General features: G+C 57.4%; 2 protein-coding genes across 18 annotated transcripts in view; both read right to left on the minus strand.

Annotated features, from left to right (window-relative positions):
• ANKHD1 (ankyrin repeat and KH domain containing 1) overlaps positions 1-6,735 on the minus strand; it is a 119,037-nt gene extending 112,302 nt beyond the window's left edge. For all 17 annotated transcript variants that reach the window (XM_049830095.1, XM_049830091.1, XM_049830084.1 and 14 more), the window contains exon 1: positions 6,303-6,735. In XM_049830095.1, coding sequence (XP_049686052.1) covers positions 6,303-6,722 — 420 coding nt within the window. In that variant the 5' untranslated portion in view covers positions 6,723-6,735. The remainder of the gene's footprint in view (positions 1-6,302) is intronic.
• A 1,263-nt stretch (positions 6,736-7,998) lies between these two features.
• SLC4A9 (solute carrier family 4 member 9) lies at positions 7,999-22,292 on the minus strand. The gene is made up of 21 exons (XM_049829644.1): positions 22,054-22,292; positions 20,088-20,248; positions 19,724-19,873; positions 19,525-19,586; positions 19,291-19,448; positions 17,377-17,464; positions 16,925-17,079; positions 16,187-16,303; positions 15,800-15,974; positions 15,371-15,504; positions 14,969-15,256; positions 14,577-14,613; positions 14,509-14,522; positions 13,969-14,167; positions 13,729-13,842; positions 12,927-13,088; positions 12,540-12,718; positions 12,219-12,291; positions 9,721-9,789; positions 8,647-8,820; positions 7,999-8,238 (listed from the first exon to the last, which is right to left on the minus strand). Exons 1-21 carry the CDS (start codon positions 22,290-22,292, stop codon positions 7,999-8,001), a joined length of 2,988 nt encoding a protein of 995 aa, XP_049685601.1.
• Between the last annotated feature and the right edge of the window lie 765 nt (positions 22,293-23,057).

Genomic DNA, 23,057 nt, shown 5'->3' on the forward strand with positions numbered 1-23,057 from the left:
CATTTCCATAAATTTCACTTGTTCAGCATTCCTCCAAAAATAGGCAAAATGAAACCTCTGCACCTACACAACAAAGAGGGAGAGCTAGTTGTCAGCGGGGGGGAACAAACAACAAAACCAAACCAAAAAAACCCACAGAAACTATCTATTGGAGGTATACCAAACAGAGCTCAGACAAGCATATCATCCTAACAAAATGAACCCTTAAATCCAAATATTAGTTCTCCTGTACCCATTTTTTTCCTCTTATTCAGAGGCAGCACAGTTTTAGAACACAGACCGCAGTAACAAGGTTGCTACAAAAACCAGTATTTATATAATTTGAAAGTTAAAACTAATCTTCAGCTTATCATAGAAGACCAAGGTCATATGAGGTATCAGTGAGAAAGTTTCTATTTAAGATAACCTCTGAGGCCAGGCACTTTTCAAAAACTTCCTAAATTTACAAAAGTACTTGAATAAATCACTGATTTCTGAAGTTTTGCTTACAGTATCAGTATCCCATTCCTCACATGGACATTCCCATTAGGGAGATAAGCTTTACACAAGGACTTTAGATGGTATTTGCATGGTTCATGGGCTGCTATTAGGAAAGAAAGTATCCACAGAAGGAAAATTAAAGCACCCTACTGAAGACTTGAGGCTCCAGAGCTTAACACCAAGTTCCACAAATAGTCCTCAAACAAGATGTAGAAGTTATTGTTCTTGCTTCATAAACTTTTAAGTGGAAAACAAATCTAAAAAAGGTTCCTTTTTCCATATAAGTCAGACTTGCCTCTGTTTTAAATCCAAGAGCCACTTTTACCCCCAACAACAGCTTAATACTTCTAAGGAATCTTCATATATGTTACAAGAACTCAAAATGACCTACTAAGATCAAAGCTATGCAGCCTCCTCACCTGCAGGGTCTAAACCTCAGTTTTGAACTCCTTCAACAAACACGTCAATTCAGCAATGTCGCTGCTCCCAGTTTTAAAGGCCAGGCCACATGTGCACACAGAAAAACGAGTGCATTTACATTCCCCTTCCCTCCAGACCTACCCTTCTTTTAAGTGAATGTCACAGGGATGGTTTGAGCTCTAAGCACAGGACAATGTTGGAACAATATCATCCAGCTGTCCTTACAGCTGTATTTCAGGATCCTCTGAAAGGAGGAAAGGAGAGAGGAGAGCATCCCAACATCAAGCCCACAGGGGGACAGCTGGGTAGCCCCAATTTAAATCGGAACACAAGAACTCATGATTCACCAGCTGTAGTCTTGCCTTGCATTAATGCTCAAATGAACCCTTTCCCCCTCCCCTAACTAGTCGACTGCTGAAACCTATGTGCAAATTTGTAACTAAATATAGATGTTCTGCTAAATTTGGTAAATCTCTCCTTACCAAGGGGTTGCACCACATATTTATATAATTATACAGTAGTATTTCACATCTTTACTGTCTACACCTATCATTAGAAAACGGTTACTGACATTTATTTTAGGTCATGTGCTCAACTGGGTCAAGCTGCACTGAAGGGAGACTAGAGTTCTGCAAGTAACTTTAGAAATCAGTTTGTTTTAAAGTGTTACTGAATAGTAAGTATTAACTGTAACTAGACAGACTGTTTCCAGCTACCAGTTAGTCTGAAGGCCAGACCTTCAAACTTACTGAGATATCTACCAAGATTTTTCCAAGAATTAAATGCCTAATCAGGCTGGGAATGAATGAACACCCGACTAAGCAATCTGCATCCTTAAGCATCATCTCAATACTTTTGGAAACCTGAACCCATTATCCCTCACTGTTTTCTAATCAGTGAATAATTCTTGAAGAAAATTTTCCATTTCGCTCCACCTCTTACTTCCTCAACTTTGAAAGTGCTAGTCAACATAAGAAAAACATCAACTGCTAAACTGAAATTTAGGGTTTTCAGAGGAAAGGCTTTTCTGCCTAATATTACCTACCTGAATTTGCATCAATTTTTTTAATTTCTAGTCCTTATGGTCGAGAAAATGCTGCCATTTACATTATTTCAAACCTAATACAGAAAACTAAAATATATAAGCATTAAATTGACCTCAGAAGTCAAAGATATATTGCATATACTATTTAAGAAGCAGTGCCATGTTAAGAAGGTTCACTAACATAGCAACGACTTTAACAGACTACACTGCCAATTTAGAACAAACTACCTAAGTATTTACTCTGAATTCAAAACCCTGTTTAAAAATTAAGAGGCCTCAGATGGGGGGGGGGGGGGAGATTAAGCTCCAGCCAAAATCTCCAAGTACTGAACTGATCTGGAGTGCATGTCATTTGACTATTAATTCTACTCATTGTAGGAGGTAGGTTATGTCTGATTCTTAATTATGCTTTATGTAAATATCCCCAGAGGCTTATGCAATAGGTATAGGCTTAAGTAAGGCAAGCTGGTGTAGGCAAGCAGTCTGCTCTGGAGAGGGAAGCTGAAAGCTGAGTTGACTCCATAGCCAAGGGGTGGGTGAGCTCTAGTTGCCATTGAAGGCCTCCAAACCCCTGAATTACAGAATGCAAGAGAATTGCTACATTTAAATGCTCACCACCAAAAGCCACTTACTGAACTGAGCTCCAAGATCCTCTGGTACTTTTGTCAGCACATCTGGCTTCTCCTACTTGATTTACAACAGATCAGCAAACTGCACAATCCTGCGAGCACTAACACTTGCCATATTTATCACTTGCTTCAACTCTCTATTTCTATAGCCCAGCTTTCCACCACGATGGTTTTTGATAAGAACCTGCATGCTCTGTGGCCAGAAGCCCTCAACCACCAAGGACCCTATGGACTTCACATACATGCACTATTAATCACCGCCCTGCCAGCACACCTTCACCTTGACCTACAGGCTTCACAACTAGTATGGAGGAGGCTGTTTAATACTCATGCCTTTGGCACCACTAAGTGCCAGCAAAATTCACAAGGAGTGGTAGTAACATACTTAAAATTACACCAAAAGCTCACTCTAAACAAGTTGCATGCTGTGTCCAAACCCTGATCAAGCTTAGAAGGCAACCAAGCAACTATTTACACCAAGGTCAAAGCCACCTCATCCCTCAGACTGCAGCCAATGGCCAAAGTTTCTCTGAATGCCCAGGAGAACCATGGCTTCCCCTCTGTTTTACAGAGAAATAGCACAAAGCCTTCTGGCCTTGTCCTTCCATGCCCAAAGGCATGCTTCAGCTTGCAACTGTTTCTATTTGCATGTGATAATTTTAACTGGTAATTCTAGAAAATATTCTCTACAGCCGTATTTAAATTTTACCTTGCAGACCTGATACAACCCATTTATACAGGATCCACTTCAGCCCCTGGTTTCCCACCCAGCATTCTGGTGACTACTGTAAGTGGACACTGAGCTAGGAAACCAGAAAGCTTTGATTTTTCTCTCAGTTCTGCAAGGCAGAATAAATGTGGCACACACTCTTCACTGTCTTCACCTGTAAAATGGGAACAGTACTCCCACTGTAAAGTACTTGAAGATCTGATGTAAGAAATGCAATATATTTTCAAAAAAAGTTAAGCTAAAATATATTGTTCTTTTCATTCTCTAGATAAATACTTCATTATACTCTTCGTCCTGTGCTTCCCTGATTATCTTCTTTTCTACCTAATTTACCATTTTGACTAATCTAATTATTTTAGCATATTAAATTCAGACTAATGCAAGGATACGAAACCTAAATACCACTGCAGAGCCTACAGAACATTGTACCATTGTTTTTATGACTTCAAAAGTAGAGAAAAAAAGTACAGATCAAAACAGCATGGCAAACACTCACTTTACTTTAATTCTCCCTTCTAGTTCTCACTAATTCCACTCACTGGTAATAGCTGAAGGCATACACCCAAATCAGTGACTCATGGCACAAGACCACAGTCCAGTCACTGGGTTTTCAAAGCAGTGCTGTTGAAGAATTGCAATGTTTCATCCAAGGAGTATAATTGCCTTTTCTTTGTTAATAGAAATAAAAAAATAATTAAAAAAAAAAAAAAAAACCACAACAAAAACCAACACTGAGAACAGGTGCTTCTTTAGTTTTCATACATACAGAAAAAAAAATTGGAAAAAAAAAAAAATCACTATTGGTCCTCCCAACCCTACCCTGTAGTCAGCAAGGCAGCACAGATGTGAGGCACATCCTTCCCACCCATGCTTCTTCCCCAAGTTACTCTCCACTACCAGAAACACAGGACAGAAGGAACTCCCCAGGCAATTTCAACTTCGAGATCAGCCCAACTCCTCTACATGTGTTCTGGAAATCTCCAAGTGTTTTAATTCAACTTTTTTTTTTATTATATATTTTAAACAAGAAAGCTTTTCCCAGGTTTTTCAAACGAGTAATTTTACTTTAGCAGCTGTTTGGAAACCTTTATTTTTTTGACCTCAATGCCAACCTCACAGACACATTATTTATAATAGGCTGTCTTTCTTAATACTTGCTATTAGTCAAAAGACCAATGGAGTGCTTAGTAAACACCTTAGCTGTTCAATCTTCACATCCTTTAAATAATGGGGCGGGTTCAAAAGGGCTAAGCTTTCAAAGCAGCTCTGCTCATCCTTTAAAGAGTCACAAACACTCTGATACAGCCCACTTCTCATCATTTTCCACACTGCTTTGTATCTTCAAAGATACATAAATATGTGACATGAAAGACATCCTAGAGAGCAGAAACTCATAAATTACTTGCGTCCTATTCTATCTACAGCAGGCCTTCCAGCTCCCCAAAACAGGTATGTACTTGAACATGTAATCCCCTATCATCGTATGTTCAGGATACCAATCACGCAAGGAATGTTCACATACAAGTGCTCATGTGCCTGATCATTAGATTTTTAGTTTAGTTAAACGTCCTGCTCTTAACACAGTTTTTAACTTTGGTTAGGTGGTCACAAGCAAAGTGCAAATGTGAGCCTGCATCAGTTTAATCACTTTTTTATTCAGATAAGACAAGTCTGTTCAGGTGTCAGGAGGGCCGGACAAAAGAGGATCATCAACGGAAGGCAAAAAATTTAGACATGGGAGGATGAATGCAGGCTCCCCTCCTTCCATTTCTTCAGAAGAAACATGGACATGCACCGAAGCACCCACTTGTGGCCCCAATGAAAAAATGGTACGTATCGCCCTGGCTACCATCTTCTTCCTCCTGCAGGAGCACACAGAAGTACAAAACACTGGAACTGCAACAAGCTTGCAAGTGCTAGCCACCTTCTCCTGCTTTCCACTAAGACTACATAAGGGCTGCGATGGCGGCTGTGATCTCAAGTCTTCTTTCTAAAAGAGGCAACTAAGGAAATAAGATTCACCCTTTGGTGTAGGATGAGTGGGCAGTAGCAACAGATAAAAGCCTTCATTTACCTTCTCTCCCTAGGCTACATAAAGCAGCATTAGATGCAAGTTTACAGGCCCAACAATGCTCCATTTGGTTTGGGATAAGGCTCCAGTCCCTCCCCCACACCCTTCCCTTAAAACTCTCTGCAGGTTTGGAAGATCAAAGGAAGACACCTCCATTACCCTCGTCCATTTTGTTGGCTAAGAAATATTTCTACCGCATAAAAGCATGTATATATGTATCCCTATATATCTCTCTCAGGAATTTAGCAGAGTCTGGGAATCCCGTATGCTTCCTCCCGAGTCCAGGGCAGCGATACCGGGGCCGTAGGCTTTACTTTGTTCTCCGCTGGGTGGAAGGTCTCGCCTGCCCCTCCAAACCTGGTTCAAAGTGGAAACCACTCCGCGAGGTCAGGAGGCAGCAGCACGGGAGACATCTTTCCCCCACCCACCGCCCGCAGAGAGGCAGCGGCGAGCAGAGGGCCCGGCCGCCCCAGGAGGGTGCCGGCGGGGCGCCCGGCCCCCTTTTTCCGGGGCCCGCCGGGAGGCGCGGCAGTGCCAAGACGCCCTCCCCCCCCCCCCGCCGCCCCCTCCCTCCTTCCCCCCCGCCCCGGCCTTAGCAGAAGGGCCCCGGGCCGCCCTGCCCGTGCGGGGCTGCCGGGACCCCGCCCCCGCGGCTCCGGTGCGGCCGCTCACGCCCATGGCGGCGGGGAGGCCCGGGCCCGCGCGGGGGGGGGGGGGGGGAGGGGGGCGTGGTGCGGCCCGCGACCCCCGCGCCCGGTCGGGGAGGCGCCGAGCGCCCGGCTGGCGGCGGCGGGCCCGGCGCGGCGAGGGGCAGGGCGGGCGAGCAGGCGGGCAGGCGGGCGCCGGCCCCGGCCGCCGGCCGGGCCTGTCAGGAAGCGGCGGAGGGGAGGGGAAGGGAGGGCCGGGCCCACCAGCGGGATCGCTCACCTCGGACACCTCGTCCTCGTCGCTGCCGGAGCCGCCGCCGCCGCCCCCGCTCCGCAGCACGGCGGCCGCCAGCTTGAAGTCGAGGGCGGCCTCGCCGGCCGCGGGCGCGCCGGGGCCTCCCGGCCCGCCGGGCCCGGCCTCCCCGAAGAGGCGCACGGCCCGCAAGCCCAGCGGGGAGGGCCCGGCCGCGGCGGGCGGCTCGGCGGCGGGCGGCGCGCGGGGAGCGACCGAGTCGATCTCCTCGTCGCCGACAGGGGCGGCGGTGCCGTCCGTGAGCATCGCGCTGATCCGGGGCCGCCGCCGCTCGCAGAGCCCAGCCGTCTCCGTTCCCTCACGGCACCGCAGCAGCGCCACTAACTTCTCACACCCTACCCGGCCGCGGGCGCCGCGCCGCCCACCCGCCGCTCCGCCCGAGCCCATTGGGCGCGCTCGGCCGACGACGGCGCGCTATTGGGCGCAGCGCCCGCCACTCCGGGCCGCGTCACGCGCTCCCAGCATGCTGCCCTGAGAGCGCACGCCGAGGCGGTTAGAGCCCGCCGCCCCGCCCCGTTCCCCCGGCCTCGCTTCCTGAACTTCCCGGGAGCTGATTGGTCGCCTGGAACATCAGTCACGCGCCGTGCCAGAGCTGCGGTCGCCGACGGGGCGAGCGCGCTGTCGGTCAAAGCGAATCTGGGAACCGCGGACTCCGGTTGGCCGGCGGGCGCATCGCTCGCGGCGCACGGCGTCTGGCGCCGTCCGATTGGCTCCTGCCGTGCCCCGGGCCCGCCCCTCCCCTTCGAACCCCTCTGAAGGTCTCCGTCAGCGCGAGAGAACGTCACACGCCCGCTCGTCCTGAGCGGCGATTGGAGCCGCGCTCTGCCCGTCGCGGCGAACGGCCCGCCCCCCTCCCTTCCCGCCCTCCCGTCCCGAGCGCGGCCCGCCGTAGGCTGAGCGCGCCGTCACTCCGCCGCCCTTGCCTCCCCGCCCGCCGTGACGACACCGGCGCGGCCACGTGGCCTCTGTCAGCGCCGCCGGCCGGGCCCGCGGCTGCCCGCGGGAGGGGCGGAGCCGGCGGCGGGCGGGGGGAGGCGGTGCCGCTCGTTGTCCCCGGCCGCGGCGGGCGCGGGCCGCCGTCAGAGGGCGAGGGGTGCCGGAGGGGGGGAGCCCGCCGGCGGGCTGGGTGGGGCCGGCCCCCGAAAAAGCGTTGTGGGGTGCGGGGGGGACCCCGGGACGGGCCGCCGCGGGTGCCTCGTCCCTGGCGGGGGGAGGGAGCTCCAGGCCGGGCCGGACGGGGCCCTGAGCCACCCGGCCTCGCGGGAGACGCCCCCGGCCGCGGCGGGACGCCGGCCCGACTGGTCTGCGAAGGTCTCTTCGGACCTAGACCTGGCCGAGGTTCGACGGCGCCCTGCGTCTGCCGAGCCGGGCGGGAGCCGGCGGGCGGGAGCCGGCGGGCGGGAGCCGGCGGGCGGGAGCCGGCGGGCGGGAGCCGGCGGGCGGGAGCCGGCGGGCGGGAGCCGGCGGGCGGGCCCCAGCCGCGGCCTCCTCGCCTCGCCCTGTCCCGGCTGCCATCCTAGTTCACGGAGATGTTGATCTCTGGTCCCTGGCGATGCATCAGCTCAGACTAGAGGGAGAAGCGAGAGGTGGACGAGGCTGGCAGCGCGCCCGGCCCGTGCTCCCACCGCGCCGCCGGCTGCAGCCCCGCTGGGCATCTCGGTCCTTAGCCCTGGCCCGGCTCAGCCCCCACACCAAAGCATCCCCAGCGACGGCTGTGGACGAGCGTAGCGCCCAGGACGTCACCCACCTCCTCACCGTTGCTTTCCTCCTCCTTCCGCTTCCCGGTCTGTTTCCCCTCTGCCTCCTTCCTGGCCGTTTCGGGCAGGAGGCTGTCCAGCCAGCTCAGGTCGCGCAGGGAGAAGACACGCTCCAGTCCCTTCCGGATCCCCACCAGCGCCAGCAGCTGGGGCCAGGGCGAAGCATGGATCAGCATCGCGCAGCGCTTGGGGCTGGGGGCCAGGCAACAGGCAGCGTGGTGCCTCTCGCACTCCCTCCGTCCCCCCACTAAATGTCAGGGAGGTGGCATGTCACCTCTCCTGGCTTGGGCCCAGGGGATATGTTTGCACAATGCCTGCAAAGCTGTGGCGGCCCCAACCCAGGAGGTGAAGGCTGGCGGCCAAGGCGTGTTGTGGCCCTGCAGGGACCCCACCAGCTCTCGGGCGTCTGAGCAGCCACCTACGCTGCCCGCCAGGGCAGCACCTGCACCCTTGCCCAAGGCAAGCACCAGGGCTCCAACGACGCTCAGGGCATGTGTGGGCAGCACCCAGCCTGGCACCGAAGCAGTGCCACTCAATGAAAAGGGGCATCATACCATTACTGGGAAAATAATAGCGGCCATGGTGGACTTCAGGACCCAGAGCAGGGCCAGGCACAGCAGCTGGATGATGGTGAAGAGGTGCACTCTGCGCAGAGGCACGTGGCGGAGGTAGGCGAGGTCTGGCTGGTGCTTGGCTGGCATCAGGAGCAGCCGCACACGGTCTGTGAGCTGTAGCAAGAGGATGGCATGTGGGTCACACACCTCCAGCTTTCAGGCAGCTCTCACCCACCTCCCTCTTGGGACCGGGGCTGGCAGGATGGGTTTTCGCCATTGTTTTTGCAGTTCAGTCTTCCTGCTGTCTGCCGTGACTGCCAGCATGATGCCTGGGTGGGTGAATTTGTCTGCAAGACTAGGGGTCTTGGTACCAGCATCAAGCCATGCCAGGGGAGTGCTTTCCAGGCAGACATCTAGAAAGGGCTCAGGCTTGTCTTAAAGGGTTAATTGAGCAATAACAACCCCTTGATCCCTCTCCCTGCATGCAGGAAACTGCTGCTGCCTTTGCCACAGCACAACCCCAGATTCCCCAAGCGGAGGGAGGGGTGGAAGGGGTTTCCCAGCCTGTCATCCAGAGCAGGGTAATTGCAAGGAAAATGTACTGTTTAGAGGAAAAAAAGGGGTAGGTATTTCTGGAGTGGGGATTTTTTACCCCTCTGTGGGTTTCTCAGGAGAGGAACAGAGCTGGCACATCAGCAGCAATGCCAGGACCAAAGGACCAGCAGGTCCCAGCTCTGCCTGGAGCTCCCAGATGGGGACATCCCTGCGGCTTTGAGAGCAAGTCTGGGTTATCTACTGGTCCCCTCCACTTCTCCCAAGCCACCTGATCCATCAGTGCAGAAGTCACTTGTGCTCCTCAGCATCCCAGGCACCTCCCTTTCCCTTTTTGCTGCCCCAGGAAGGTCCCTGTGTCCCTCCTTGCCCTGGGCCTGGCGGGGAACCAACCCACGTACCAGGCTGCACATCATGCAGAGATAAAATCCAGGCTCTGCTGCGCAGTGAGAGCTGGTATTGAGCAAGCCCCCTCATTGCCAAAACAGACCCCACCAGCACCCCCAGCGTAGCCCCCCTCACCTGGATGCTGTTCAGTGCCGCCACCCCCATGTGCAGAAAGACCCCATACAGCACCGGCATCGGGATGTGCTGCAAAACAACGGGGCAAGGGGTCAGCAGGGTGCAATTCCCCGAGGGGACTGCACTTGCTGAACATCCTCTCCTGTGTAAAAGCCTGCACATGTGGCTGCAGCATTTGCTTCCTTCATTTCCAACATCCCAGTTTAATTTCATGGCTTTTTGCTTATCTTTTGGCTTCAAGGGCTTTAAAGCCCAGACGTGCTCCTGGCTATGCTGCTCCTGCAGGGACATTGCAGTCTTCAGAGAGGGGAAACATGCACCAAGATCCTTGCCTGTTTTCCAGCCCATGGTAGGAGCAATCCAGGCTGGAGATGGAGAACACAACACCAAGACACTTGGAGATACAGCTTATGGCTATAAATGCAGGGGGGTTCCTGCCTCCCTGGCACATCGCTTTCCTTTTTACCTCCTCTGCAACTGTGATCTAGCTCCTAATCTCTGTGTTGCTCAGCATGGTTTGGTTTTCTCCGAAGCCTAGGCAGGCAAGGAGGGAGAAAGGGGTCATTTGCTGCTCCCCCTGGATTCCACCAAGGACACAGGGACTGGCCAGGGCTGGGTTGGCTTCCCTGGCATTACACAAGGGCCGTTTGAGAGGAAGCATCAACCCACATGCCTGAGGCAGGAGGTAACTGCTAGTCCTGGGGCTGCCGCAGGTGTGGCAGGGGGGGTTATAAGGGGAGATGCATCCTTGCATGAAGGACCAAGCCAGACTCATCCTGGGGCCGGGGAGGCAAGAAGATTTGCTCTGGGCGAGGCTCCCAAATCCCACAGACACCACTCACTGACCTGCATCTCGCCACCTGCTGCAAAGGGAGAGGGAGGACCAGGCAGGCTTGGTCTCTGGTTTCTCCACCACAAAATCACAGAATGGTTTGGGTTGGAAGGGACCTTCACAGACCATCCAGTCCAACCCCTCACCATGGGCAGGGACATCTTCCACTAGACCAGGTTGCTCAAAGCCCCATCCAACCTGACCTTGAACCCTTCCAGGGATGGGGCAGCCACAACCTCTGTGAGCAACCTGTCCCAGTGCCTCACCACCCTCATTGTACAATATTTCTTCCTTTTGTCCAATCTAACCCTGCCCTCCTGCAGTTTAGAACTGTTGCCCCTTGTCCTGTCACGGCAGGCCCTGGTAAAAAGTCTCTCTCCATCTTTCTTATAAGCCCCCTTTAGGTATTGAAAGGCTGTAAGAAGGTCTCCCCAGAACCTTCTCTTCTCCAGACTGAGCAACTCCAACTCTCTCAGCCTCTCTCCATAGCAGAGCTGTTCCAGCCCTCGGACCATTTTGGTGGCCTCCTCTGGCCCTGCTCTCACCGATCCATGTCTGTCTTGTGCTGGGGACCCCAGAGCTGGAGGCAGTGCCCCAGGGGAGTCTCAGGAGAGCAGAGCAGAGGGGAACAATCCCCTCCGTTGCCCTGCTGGCCACCCTGCCTGTGATGCAGCCCAGGAGACGCTTGGCTTTCCGGGCTGCGAGCGCACATTGCCAGCTCATGTCCCATCTGTCACCCCCCAGTATCCCCAAGTCCTTCTCAGCAGGGCTGTTCTCAGTCCCTTCATACCCCAGCCTGTATTGATACTGGGGGTTGACCCCACCCAGCTGCAGGACCTTGCACCTGGCCTTGTTGAACCTCGTGATGTTCACATGGGTCCATGTCCTCCAAGGTCCCTCTGGATGACATCCCTTCCCTTGGGCGTGTCAACCACACCACTCAGCTTGGTATCCACTGTAGATGTGCACTCAATCCCACTGTCTATGTCACTGATGAAGATATTACGTAGTATTGATCCCAGCAGGGACCCTGGAGGGACGCCACTCGTTACTGGTTTCCACTTGGACATTGAGGCACTGACTGTAACTTTTTGGATGTGGCCATCCAGCCAATTCCTTATCCATATAACAGTCCATCCATCGATCCCATATCTTTCCAATTTGAAGCCAAGAATGTTGTGGGGGGCAGTATCAAAGGCTTTACAAGGCCATCCTCAGAGGTGAGGGCAGAGGTGGAGGAAAAAGGACCTCCTGCCTGCCCCCATGTAATCCAGATGTGGCCAGGGTACCCTGGTGGGGCTCTGCCTAATGTGGCAGCAGCGGCAGGCGAGAGCCAACATCAGCCAGCCTCCGCTCCCCACGTGGTGGTGTGGAGGGTAGTGGTGGGGTGTGTTTGGAGACTGCAGGGGACCCCGATGCCCACAGGGAAGGTGGCCAGCTGACACAAGGCAGCAGTGTGCTGGTGTGCCAGCCCTCCTGCGGCACTCGAGCCAAACACTTTGCCCAGCCCCTTCCCACACAGCGCAGATCCCTACCTGCCGGCCAGGCTTCCTGTGATGGATTGATGGGATAAGGGACAGCGGGGTTAGGAACCCTCCAGCCTTACGGGATATGGCCGCACCCCCGCCTTGGAAAAGAGGCCAAACCCAGCAGCCAGGCTCCCTACCTTGAGAACGGGTGCCATGAACACAGAGACTCCCGTCAGGATGAAGACGGCCAGGCCAGTCAGCCTCTGCTCCCTGTGGGCAGCAGCACAAGTGTTGTGGGTGCCATAGGGTCCTTTGGGAGCCCGCAGCCCCTGCCTGCCCTCCTGGACCCTGGGGTCTCTGCTTTTTTCAGCTTTGATGGCCACGGGGACTGGTGGCATGCCCGGGGAGACACAAGCAGCCGCAAAGCCGGATCTGCCAGCCAGCATGGGCATGGCCCTGCTGCCTCCTGGCTCTGCAGCGGGGGCTCCCCCAGAGCAGGCCCCAGGCTCGTTGCGTACCTGATGCCCAGGAACTCGGGGTGCTCGCCGGGGGCCGAGGTTGCACTCTCCTTCCTCAGGCTCTCCATGTGTGCAAGGGAGATGACAGTGGCTGAGACATACCAGGGGAGGCCGGTGGCGGAGGTGACGACCATCAGGAGGGAGACGCAGAGGAGGTCCAGGTGAAAGCCTGCTCCTTTCTGCAGTGGGAGAGGCAGCGGGCCTGGGGGCAAGCCATCTCCCCCGGAAGCATCAGAGGGGCAGCAGTGGGGTCGTCGCATCTTGCCAGCCAGTTCGGGGTGCCACTTTCCCCTGGCTGCCCGCCCCCCCCCCCGGCCCATGGGGTCCGGCCAGGACCTGGGTCCTCCTGGTAGGCTGGGTCATGCCTATCCCCTGTGCCCCACTCACCTGCAGCTTGTACTCCCTGCGGTTAAGGATGACAGCTGTGATCTGTTGGTCCATGAAAATGAGGATGGTGACAAGGACAGCGGGCACCACGGACACCAGGCAGACCCACCACGGATTGGCTCCAAAGGGGAAGACGATCCAGCCCCGCACTGGGTTCGTGGGCTGCAGAGAGCAGAAGGGTCATGACAGCTGCCACCTGCCTGTGGGGTCTGCGCCACAGCCAGGTGACAGGACCAGGCCTGGGTGCCCAGGCTGGAGCCCTCTGGGCACGCAGGGATGCTCCACCTGGGGAAAGGAAGAGCATCCTCTCTCGTCCTGGGGATGCTTCTGGGAAGTATGACCCACCAGCACCCATGAGGACACCCTGGCTGTGGCAGAGCAGGGGGTTGCTCCTGGGCAGCGCAAGCCAGGAGCCGGGCACATGCCCCCAGGAGCGGGTGGAAGAGGTGGCACTGGGCGTTGATGATGGCAACACCAAGGAGATGGCAGCGAGCACGGGCTGCTCTGAGGTGCTGCCAGCCCCGCTCCACACCCAGGGCGGGGAGCCCAAGCCCAGACTTGAGCCTGTGGCTCTCGCTCCGGTGTGAGCTGTACCATGACGTGGTTAGTCCAGGGCCGAGCCAGGTTATTTACAGAGTGTGGGATCGGCTGTGGTTCAACCCCTTCTTGTTTGCTGGGGTGCAGCCTGCATCCCTGTAGGCCTGTACCCAGCGGTGGGAAGGACAGCAGCAGCACGGCAGGATGGCCACTGTGCGGGGCACAGACCCGCTCCCTGACAGCGCCATGCCCACCCCACCGGCACCTTCAGCTCACTGGGGACAAGGAGCTTGGGGGTCTCCAGGCCCAGGGCGGCATCGACGGCACAGGAGGCGACGGTGGCCAGGATGATGGCGAAGTCGCTTACCAGCTTCCGCACCTGCAGATGGAGAGGACTTGTCCTGGGCTGGCCGGGGTGGGGGCCTGCCCCAGGAACACCCCCAGAGCCATCCCCACATCACCAGGACAGGTGGCCATGCAGCCAGGGTAGCCAAAGGATACTCACCCCTGCAGGGAAGTAGCGGCTGCTCCTGAAGCGCTTGAATGCAGTGCAGGAGAGGAAAGTGCCCCCAAAGAGCAGGAAGGAGACAAGGGTGACGTCAGGCACATACTGACAGCTGGTCCCCAGGAGGTGCCCGCCTCGACCCAGGCACTGGGTCCTGCTCAGCCCAGCCGGGGCGGCAGGAGGCTGTGGAGACAGGGCAGGGAGCGAGGAGGGGTCACGCATGGACACCTCGGGCCCACCCCAGCCCCTCGCCCAACTGCCTGGGAGCAGGGACTGTACCTGCAGGGGGGCCAGGGGCGAGAGGAGCGGCGTGTCATTCCCTGTGGAGCTGTGACCTGCAAGGGGATGGGGGGTCAGGGTGCCAGCACCATGGGGATGCTCCATCAGGGATGACTGGGACTGCACTGCCATCGGAGCAGCTCCCCAGGCTCTCCCCAAGGGCTCAGGGTGGTAGATGGTGCCCCATGGGACCACTGAGGCCCCGGCACCAGCAGATGCCCAGGGAGCACCAAGGGGGGATGCCCCTGTGAAGGGCTTGGCTAAAGCACCAGCCACTCAGAGGCATCAGCAGCCCCAGGCCATGCCCAGCACTGATATTTTTGGTACACAGTGTAGGTCTCATTTGCAGGATCAGTGTGGACACCTCTTCAGGCCCCAAGAACCACCCTGTGATTTACAGACCAGGCTGGAAACGGCAGCACAAACCCACCCAGGTGCCCACGTCCAACCCCTGCCATCCTCCATCCTGGAGCCACAGGAGCTGGACCCAGGCTCTCCTTGTTCCTGGCGCTGCCCTGCCCAGTGCCTGGGCAGTGCCGGAAGGCAGAGATGGATGGACAGATGGCATGGAGAGGAGTGGAGGAAGGTGCTGATGTGGCCGGGCAGGTGAGGATGGGATTGAGCAGCCTCCTCCTCCTCCAGCGCCTTCTGCCATCTAGTCAGGCAGCCGGGTCCCAGTGGGCTCCCAGTGTGGCAGCCTCCTGTTTCCCACCAGCCGCACAGCTGCTTGGTCTCACCGGGGCTGGACAAGTTGCAGACACAACTGTAGGAGGTGACATTGTCCAGCCGGTACTGCCAGTTGATGGGGAAGGCATCCGCCAGGCTCAGCATCTTCTTCAGGGAGTCATAGATGAATATCAAGCTGATGAGGGCACAGAAGCCTTCCTCGGTGAAGCGGGTGAAGTACTGCACCAGGTGGCTGGCCTCGGTGGCCACCAAGACCACGCCAAAAAAGGCCACCCAGAGCCCAATCCAGAGGCGAAACTCCAAGTAGTCCAGGCTGTGGTCCCTGGTGGGAAGAATGACCCAAAGCCTCAGCAATGACACCCGGCTGGCATGATGGGGGCCCACGCCCCAGCCAGGGGATGGTGGCCCAAGGTACCGTCCCTGGCAGGGTACTTACTGGCTGAAGGAGAAGAGGAGGCGCTCGAAGACCAGCATGGGGCCAGTGCTGCTCAGGATGGTCAGGGGCTGGCCAGAAAAGAGGCAGAAGATGGAGCCGGCAAAGGCCGTGCCCAGGAAGCTCTCCAGCACCCCCTGAAATGCAGGGAAGGGGTGCCAGGTGCCAGCCACGTGGCAGGGATGGGGGTCCCAGGCCTGTCCCCCACAGCAGCACAGCTGCAGGCAGCTGCCCACACCTCCCTCCACTGCAGGGTGCAGGGTCAGTGCTCAGGGACCACAGAGGCCAGGAAAGGATGCAGGATTCGGGTGATGCTCAGGATGCCCCAGGGGCACCACTGGTTCCCCGGGCACTGGTGGGAGGTGGGCATCCAGGAGACCCACGGGCTGGGCTGAGTGGGGTTGGTGTGGGACACCCCGCGGCTGCACCGACCTGCATGTTGGCAGTCGCATCCCCCAGCATGCCCCCAAAAGTGATGGCGTTGGTGACTGTCGCCAGGTAGATGTAGAGCACTGCCGAGAGGCACTGGGGGTGCAGGGCGTCAGAGAAGTCGCTGCCATACCATGGTGCCTTCCTCCGGATGTCTCGCAGCAGCCCCCCAAAAAGCCTGGGGCAGTGGATGGAGATCTCAGAGTAGCCTCTGCCAGCCAGCCATCACCCCCTGAGAGCTGCAAGGCAGGGGACAGTCCCTTCCCCAGAAGACACCAGCCCAAAGTGGTTTGGACGTGGTAGCCCCATGTCCTGGGGAGAGCCAGCACCCTGCCCCGAATTCAACATCCTGCTGCACGTCTCACCACCCTTGTCCTTCCCGGCACCCACCTGCCTGTCCTCTCCAGCTCCTCCCTGGAGCACGGGTGCCTCAGGCTGGCTCTGTCCCCAGCTGCTGCCATGTTCCCATTGCTGTGGGACTGCTGACCCGGCAGGTGCATGGTGGTCCTGTGGCACACCAGAACCTGAGCCAACAGGCTTCAGGTTGGAGCCCTCAGGACCCAGCTGCGTCTAGGGGATGTTATGAGGGGACAGGGAGAATGGAGAGGGGACAGGGGTGCAAGCAGAGCTGGGAGGATCTCCTGTATCCCCTGATAATGAGGAGGAGGAGAAAGGTCAGGAGGAGGAGAGATGGGGAGATTGGACTAGGTGATCTTCAAAGGTCTCTTCCAACCCAAACATGATCTCCTCCAGCAAGCACTGGAGCCAGCCCTAGCAGGACCAGTTTTGTTGGAGGAGTCAGGCAGAGCCAGAGGTGTCCTGCTCGGAGGATGAGTTTTACATCCGAGTGCTGAAACCCAGCGTTCCTAGCAGCTCCTGCAGGAAGGACACGTGGGGTGGTTTTGCCATCCCCTGCCAAGTGGGACAGCAGGACCAACAGCAGTGGGGAGCAGAGCTGTTGTCATCAGCTGGAGCTGCAGAGAGGCTTGGCTGGGAGGACCCCACTGGCAAAGGCTGGCTCCTGGGTGGCTTCATCCCCCATGGAGATGGAGATTTCAGTGTCACAGACAGAGGTCTCCACCTGCAGAGGGGCTGGCAGAGGCTGTGGGTGCCCTCCCTCCAGCCTACCTCCTGTGTGGAGACAGCAGACAGCTCAGCGGAGGAATTCGGGCACTGGGGTCCCATTTCCTAGGAGGAAGCACAGTCAGCTCATCCAGGAACACCTCCATCCCTGCAATGAGGTCCTCTCGGTGCTCAGCCTGCCGGGCAACCCTTTGGAAGAGCTGCGGGGAGATGCCATGGTTTAGCCACCACATCCCTGCATTCAGCCACTTGGAGCCTTCTTCCCAGCCTGCAGCCATCACCGAGAAAGGCACCCACCCACTTCGGTGCAACGGGTGCACCTACATCCTACAGATCCACCCTAAACCTTTGTTTTCTTATCCTGGGCAAGGGAGGCCACCTGCTTGCCCTATCCTTTGCCTCCTCTGCTGCAGCCTGCAGAGGAGAAGAGCCCCAGTGTCCTCAGCCCAGGCCTCAGCCCAGGCCCATCCCACCCATGGGTGCTACACCAGGCTCACCTCATCCACCAGCAGCGTGGCCATGGCCCTGCCAACCTCATGGTAAGCTTTCACATTGACTCGGGGACCCAGCAGAATGAAGAGGAACCTGCAGGTGAGACAGCGCATCTCCTGAGCAGCCCTCTCTTCGCCGAGGGATGCTTCTCCCAGGGGAGAACATGGTGCTGTGGGGATGCTGGGGTCAGCAGATGGGTAGGCTTGAGGGGGCTGCTGCCACCCTAAGGGGTGGCCACCCTAAGCAGGGGGTGGGAGGCAGGAGACAAGACATGTGTCTGCTGCCCACTGCATGGAAACCCCACGGGAGACCATGGGACCACCAGGACTCTGGCTGGATCACAGGGTCTGCAGAAGCCTGGGCTGGGGGCAGGGGGACTACAGGTCTTGGGGGCAGAGAAAGAGGCATCCTCGGCTGGGGATGTCTGTGGGGTCACGTTCTCAGCTGGGGGTATCTGTGGGGTCAAGCTCTGGGATGGGGATGTCTGTGGGGTCAAGGTCTGACTGGGGCTATCATGGGGTCATGCTCATGGGAATGTTGCTTGCAGGCAGGATGCAGGACCATTAGCATCAGGAAGGAGAACTTGCCAGCTGCACGGGCAGCAGGTTTGATAGGACTACGGGGACATGGGAGGAGATCGGAAAGAGGGCTCAGAGTTGTTGAAGAGCTATGTCTAAAATCCCACACCTCAAAGGGTGCTGCAAAATATGAAGGTCTCCAGAGGGACAGCCCATCCAAATATTTAACCAAACCCTCCACTTCTTTCCAAAACTGGCAAAAACAGTTACAGTCCTGGTACCCCAAGGGTGTGGAGCAGTGCCAGTCATCGCACCCCGACCAAACCTGCAGAGAAGGGGTAGGGAAACTCCTTCGACAGCACGAGCTGGGCTGAAGGTGGCTTGACAGAACCTGCTCCAGCCCTGATGTGTGGCATCAGTGCTGGAGGCCTCCCAGAGCCTTTTCTGAGGGGTTGGGAGGTGATGGTAGCCACCTGGGATTGCTTTCACCTAGGCATCTTCATCAAGGCAATGAGAAAACCTTAGGATCCTAGAGATGGACCTGGGTGGGAGATAGCCTCAAGACGGTGGCTGCACCCACGGGACAGCCCAGGGTGGTCAGCAAAGGGGATGGCACCACAGGCAAAGGGATGGGTAGGGACAAGCTCTCCTTCCCCTCCTGTTTGGGGGAGGAAAATACAGAGCAAGGGGTTGTCGTGAGCCTCTCGAGACCCACGGGGGCTCCCCAGCGACCCGCCACCCATCTCCCACCAAGGAGAGAGCATGAGGTGGATGGCTGTCCTGCTCCACCCAGCTCGGGGAGGATGGGTGCTCTGGGCAGAGTGACCAGGAGGTGGCAATGTCCCTCCTGATCCCAGCCTGCCTCCTCCGCACACTCCCTAAGGTAGTCCCCAGCTCAAGGGACACACCGACCGTTTCCCCTTATGGCTTCAGATGATGCATTCCTCAACCTCCTGCCCTGCTCCTTTCCTCCTGTGCCAACAGTGCCACAAGAGCCACCCCACCGCTTAGGAGAGCATCATGGGCAGCAGGAGGGCAAGAGGCTCCTGCAAACCTGTGTCCCTTCCTAGCTGCAAGCCCCCATGCTCCCAGGCAGTAAGTGGAGGTCATCCAGACCCTCATAAGGAGGAGAGTGAATGCAGAGCCCAGGTGGGGATAACCCAGGGGATGTCCCCCCCAGGTTCCCCAACAGATGCTCCACTCCAATCTCAGCCCATCATGGGATACTCCTAAGGAGCTGGGAAAAGCAGGAGGGGAAGCAGTGAGCCAGGGTTCTGGGACTGCATGTGACATTGGGTGCTGCACCCTTTGCTTTTGCCAAGCAAAACCCTGTCCTGTGCAGTAGGGAGCGGGAGACAGGGATGAAGGGGGGCACAGGGCCATCAGCCGTGTTCCATTTACCTGCTGGGGAGAGCAACTTCAGCCAGCGAGCCAAGGGCCACCCCTTGCCTGAGGCGGATGAAGGCAGTGAAGGGTTTCTCCAGGAATTCAACTTCACCTACAGCAATGTGGGCTGCTTCGGCCCCCAGTGGGACCTTCTTCTTAAATCGATTTCTCAGCTGAAAGGAAAGGGATGCAGCAGCTTGGCACTTGGGATGCAGCAGCTGCTCTGAGCCCAGCTCCGTCCTGCCTTACCTGCTCCTTAAGAGGTGTTTCGGAGAGCTGGGCTCCGGGCTCAGACCAGATTTTGGCCTTCCCTGCAAAGAAAGGGGGAAAGCAGCAAGATACATGTGCAACTGAGCAGCTAGCACGGGTCTTGCCCCAGGCTGGTGGCAGCGGAGAGATGCCCAGTGGGACAGCCATGTTGCCACCCATGGCCAGGCACCGTGCCTACCTCGGCAGGAAGAGAGGCTGAGCTCGGCAAGGAGCTGCAGCAGGGATTTGGTGGGCTGGTGCCGTGGCTGGCGGAGCAGGAGGGCTGCCAGGCGCTCCCTCAGCTCAGGTTGCAGCTCTGCTTCCTCAGGCTGCCCAGAAAGTGCCTTGTCTGCAATAGGGATGGGGACAGCCCTGAGTCCCTCTATTGTCCTGCCCGGTGGGAGGCTGCCCCGGGAAAAGCCCACTTTGCTGGAGCAGCAGACAGCCACCCCAGGTACCTGGCTATCATGCATCAGTGCTTTTATACAGGGACATCCTGGTGGCCTGGTCCCTCTCTGGTGACCAGCCTGTCCCAGGAGGTGACCTTTGCATTCCCCGCGTACCGATTATTTCCTTGAAACTGGGGGCATCCAGATCCAGGAGCATTGTCCCCTTCTGCAGGCACGTCCTCAGCTGGAAGAGGCTGTGCAGGGGGAGGGCTGGGACATGGGGTGCACTCCAGCGCTCCCCGCCATCCTCCACCTTCTCCTCAAACTTTATCCACCTGCCCGGGGAGATGTGCAGGGTCAGCAGCAGGGTAGTCCTATACCAGGCAGTGGGAGCTAGAGCTTGAGTCCATCTCTGAGTGTGGCATGGGGCTGCCAGCGGGGAGGGGGGAAGTTGGGAGCTCAGAGGGTGCTGCAGTAGGCTTATGGAGCAGGGGCAGGTGGGCAGCCTCAGTGGTCACATCCCCATTCCTGCTGTCCACACCTCGCTCTGATCTCCTGATCAGGGGGATTTCACCACTTATGGGATCACAGAATTGTTTGGGTTGGAAGGGACCTTCACAGACCATCCAGTCCAACCCCTCACCATGGGCAGGGACATCTTCCACTAGACCAGGTTGCTCAAAGCCCCATCCAACCTGACCTTGAACCCTTCCAGGGATGGGGCAGCCACAACCTCTGTGAGCAACCTGTCCCAGTGCCTCACCACCCTCATTGTACAATATTTCTTCCTTTTGTCCAATCTAACCCTGCCCTCCTGCAGTTTAGAACTGTTGCCCCTTGTCCTGTCACGGCAGGCCCTGGTAAAAAGTCTCTCTCCATCTTTCTTATAAGCCCCCTTTAGGTATTGAAAGGCTGTAAGAAGGTCTCCCCAGAACCTTCTCTTCTCCAGACTGAGCAACTCCAACTCTCTCAGCCTCTCTCCATAGCAGAGCTGTTCCAGCCCTCGGACCATTTTGGTGGCCTCCTCTGGCCCTGCTCTCACCGATCCATGTCTGTCTTGTGCTGGGGACCCCAGAGCTGGAGGCAGTGCCCCAGGGGAGTCTCAGGAGAGCAGAGCAGAGGGGAACAATCCCCTCCGTTGCCCTGCTGGCCACCCTGCCTGTGATGCAGCCCAGGAGACGCTTGGCTTTCCGGGCTGCGAGCGCACATTGCCAGCTCATGTCCCATCTGTCACCCCCCAGTACCCCCAAGTCCTTCTTGGCAGGGCTACTCCCAACCCACCCATCCCCAGGCTGTGCTGGCACTGGGGGTTGCCCTGCCATTGGCAGCACATGCCAGAGTCAAAACAGAAGTGTCTTGAGCTGTTTGCCATGCTCAGGCCCTGCCAAATATTTTAATGCCGGGAGCAGACAGAGCTTCCCTTTGTCCCCGTGGGTGGGCGCACTGCTGCGGGGTGGCTCGGCGTGCTGCACGGGAAAAGCATGCCCCAGCATAGCAGGCTCCTGCTGATGAGCAGCCGTGCCAGGGAGAAGAGGGCTGGGTGCTGGGGAGAGACGTCACAGCCACAGCCTGCTGGCTTTGCCCCTCCCAGACCCTCCGACCCTGGCAGCAGACCTATTGCTGCCCCCAGACCCCTGTGGCCCATGTCACTGTGCCCCTGCCAAGCCGTGGAGGGGTGACGTGGGGCGTGGGGACATCCCAACCATGCTCCTGCCCCACACCAGCACCCAGCTGGCCCCGGCTCCTCTCCGTTGGGCCCCATCATCCCCAGACAAGCCTGCCCTGACTTATCCCCCAGTTGCCTGCGGGGCAAAAGCATCAAAGCACCATCCCAGCCCCAGCACAGCCACTGGAGCCTTGGCGAGGCCGCAAAGGCAGGAGCAGAAGCAAGGGTGCTGTGCCCGTGCAGGGTCACTGCTTGCGCCCTGCCTGACACTCTGCTCTCTCCCATGAAACGAGCCACCCTAAGCAAGGCAGAAGCACTGCAGGCACCGGCGAGGGCAGAGGGCAGCGAGCAGCCCTGCTTTGGGGCTGAGGTTGAGGAACCACCAGCCTTAGGAGATGCCGTGGGCTCCATCAGAGCTGGGCTTGGGCTTCCCAAAGTGTTGCCAGGCAGCTTGGCCATTGCAGGCATACCTACCTGGCCGTCTCTCTCCACTCCATCCCTTCTGGGGTGCTGAGTAGCTGGTTGAGCTGGATGAAGAGCAGTGGGCAGGTGGCATCCCCCCATTCCTCCTGCTGCAGGGCGGCACTGGCTTGCTCGGCTGCTGGGGCCATGCTGGAAGGGAAAATGCTGTGGCTGAAAGCCTGATAGGGAGCTTCAGGGTTGCTCCCCTCCGGTTTGGGCTGTGAGAGGGCATCTGCTGCCTGGAGAGCCATGCTGGCTGCCCCAGGCATGTGGGCTCACATGGCCACCAGCACTGGCAGCCACAGGCGTGGGGTCCCCTCCGGAGCTGCCGGCACTCGCAGGTTCCCACTCATCCCACACCTTATAAAAGCTATGAACCAGTTTAAACTGGCCACAAACCAATACACGGGAGCCAAGCCCAAAACAATGATCTCAAAACAGCAGGGCCAGCCCTGTGGGTCCCAGCGTGGCCAGCTCCTGCTACCCACAGCTGCCCACCACAGACCAGGGGACTCTCCTGCCTCCTTCCAGTGACCCGTGTGGACAAAGCTGCACTGGTGCTCTCAGGGGAGCAGTGTGTCCCCAAGCCCTCCCGCATCCCACAATGCTTTGGTGAGGGGGTGGCAAGGCCGACCCCGGGCAGCCGGTGGCAGTGTTGGTGCCTGCGCCAGTGTGCCTGTGCCCACTGCAGAAGGGGTGGCACGGCCCGTGGCAGGTCTTCCTGAGAAAAGCGATGTGGGGACATGCTCTGGGGAAGGATGTGTCACCGCTGAGGAAATCCAGAGTGGGGCAAGAGGATGCTGCCAGTGGTGGGAGTCATGGCAAGGGCCAGGAGTGCATCAGGGCTGCTGCTGTCCTGGTGTGTGGAGGGTGCCTGCATGAGCTGCAGCAGGTGAGCGGATGTTGCAGCGTGCGGAGGGAGGAAGGATGTGGGCACAGCCGCATCACCCTGCCGGGCTTGGGGAGATGGCACAACCAGCACAGTGCTGCCAGAGGAGAGCAGCGCCCCATGCTTG

Source organism: Accipiter gentilis, chromosome 26 (assembly GCF_929443795.1).
Source record: "Accipiter gentilis chromosome 26, bAccGen1.1, whole genome shotgun sequence".
Taxonomy (NCBI): Eukaryota; Metazoa; Chordata; class Aves; order Accipitriformes; family Accipitridae; genus Astur; species Astur gentilis.

Coding starts and splice junctions, on each gene's coding strand:
- SLC4A9 (XM_049829644.1), bottom strand. CDS start 22,292: ATGGCTCTCCAGGCAGCAGATGCCCTCTCACAGCCCAAACCGGAGGGG. Junction 12,719..12,926: donor GCAGGGAGTACAAGCTGCAG/GTGAGTGGGGCA, acceptor CTCCCACTGCAG/AAAGGAGCAGGCTTTCACCT. Junction 12,292..12,539: donor CCCGAGTTCCTGGGCATCAG/GTACGCAACGAG, acceptor TGCTGCCCACAG/GGAGCAGAGGCTGACTGGCC.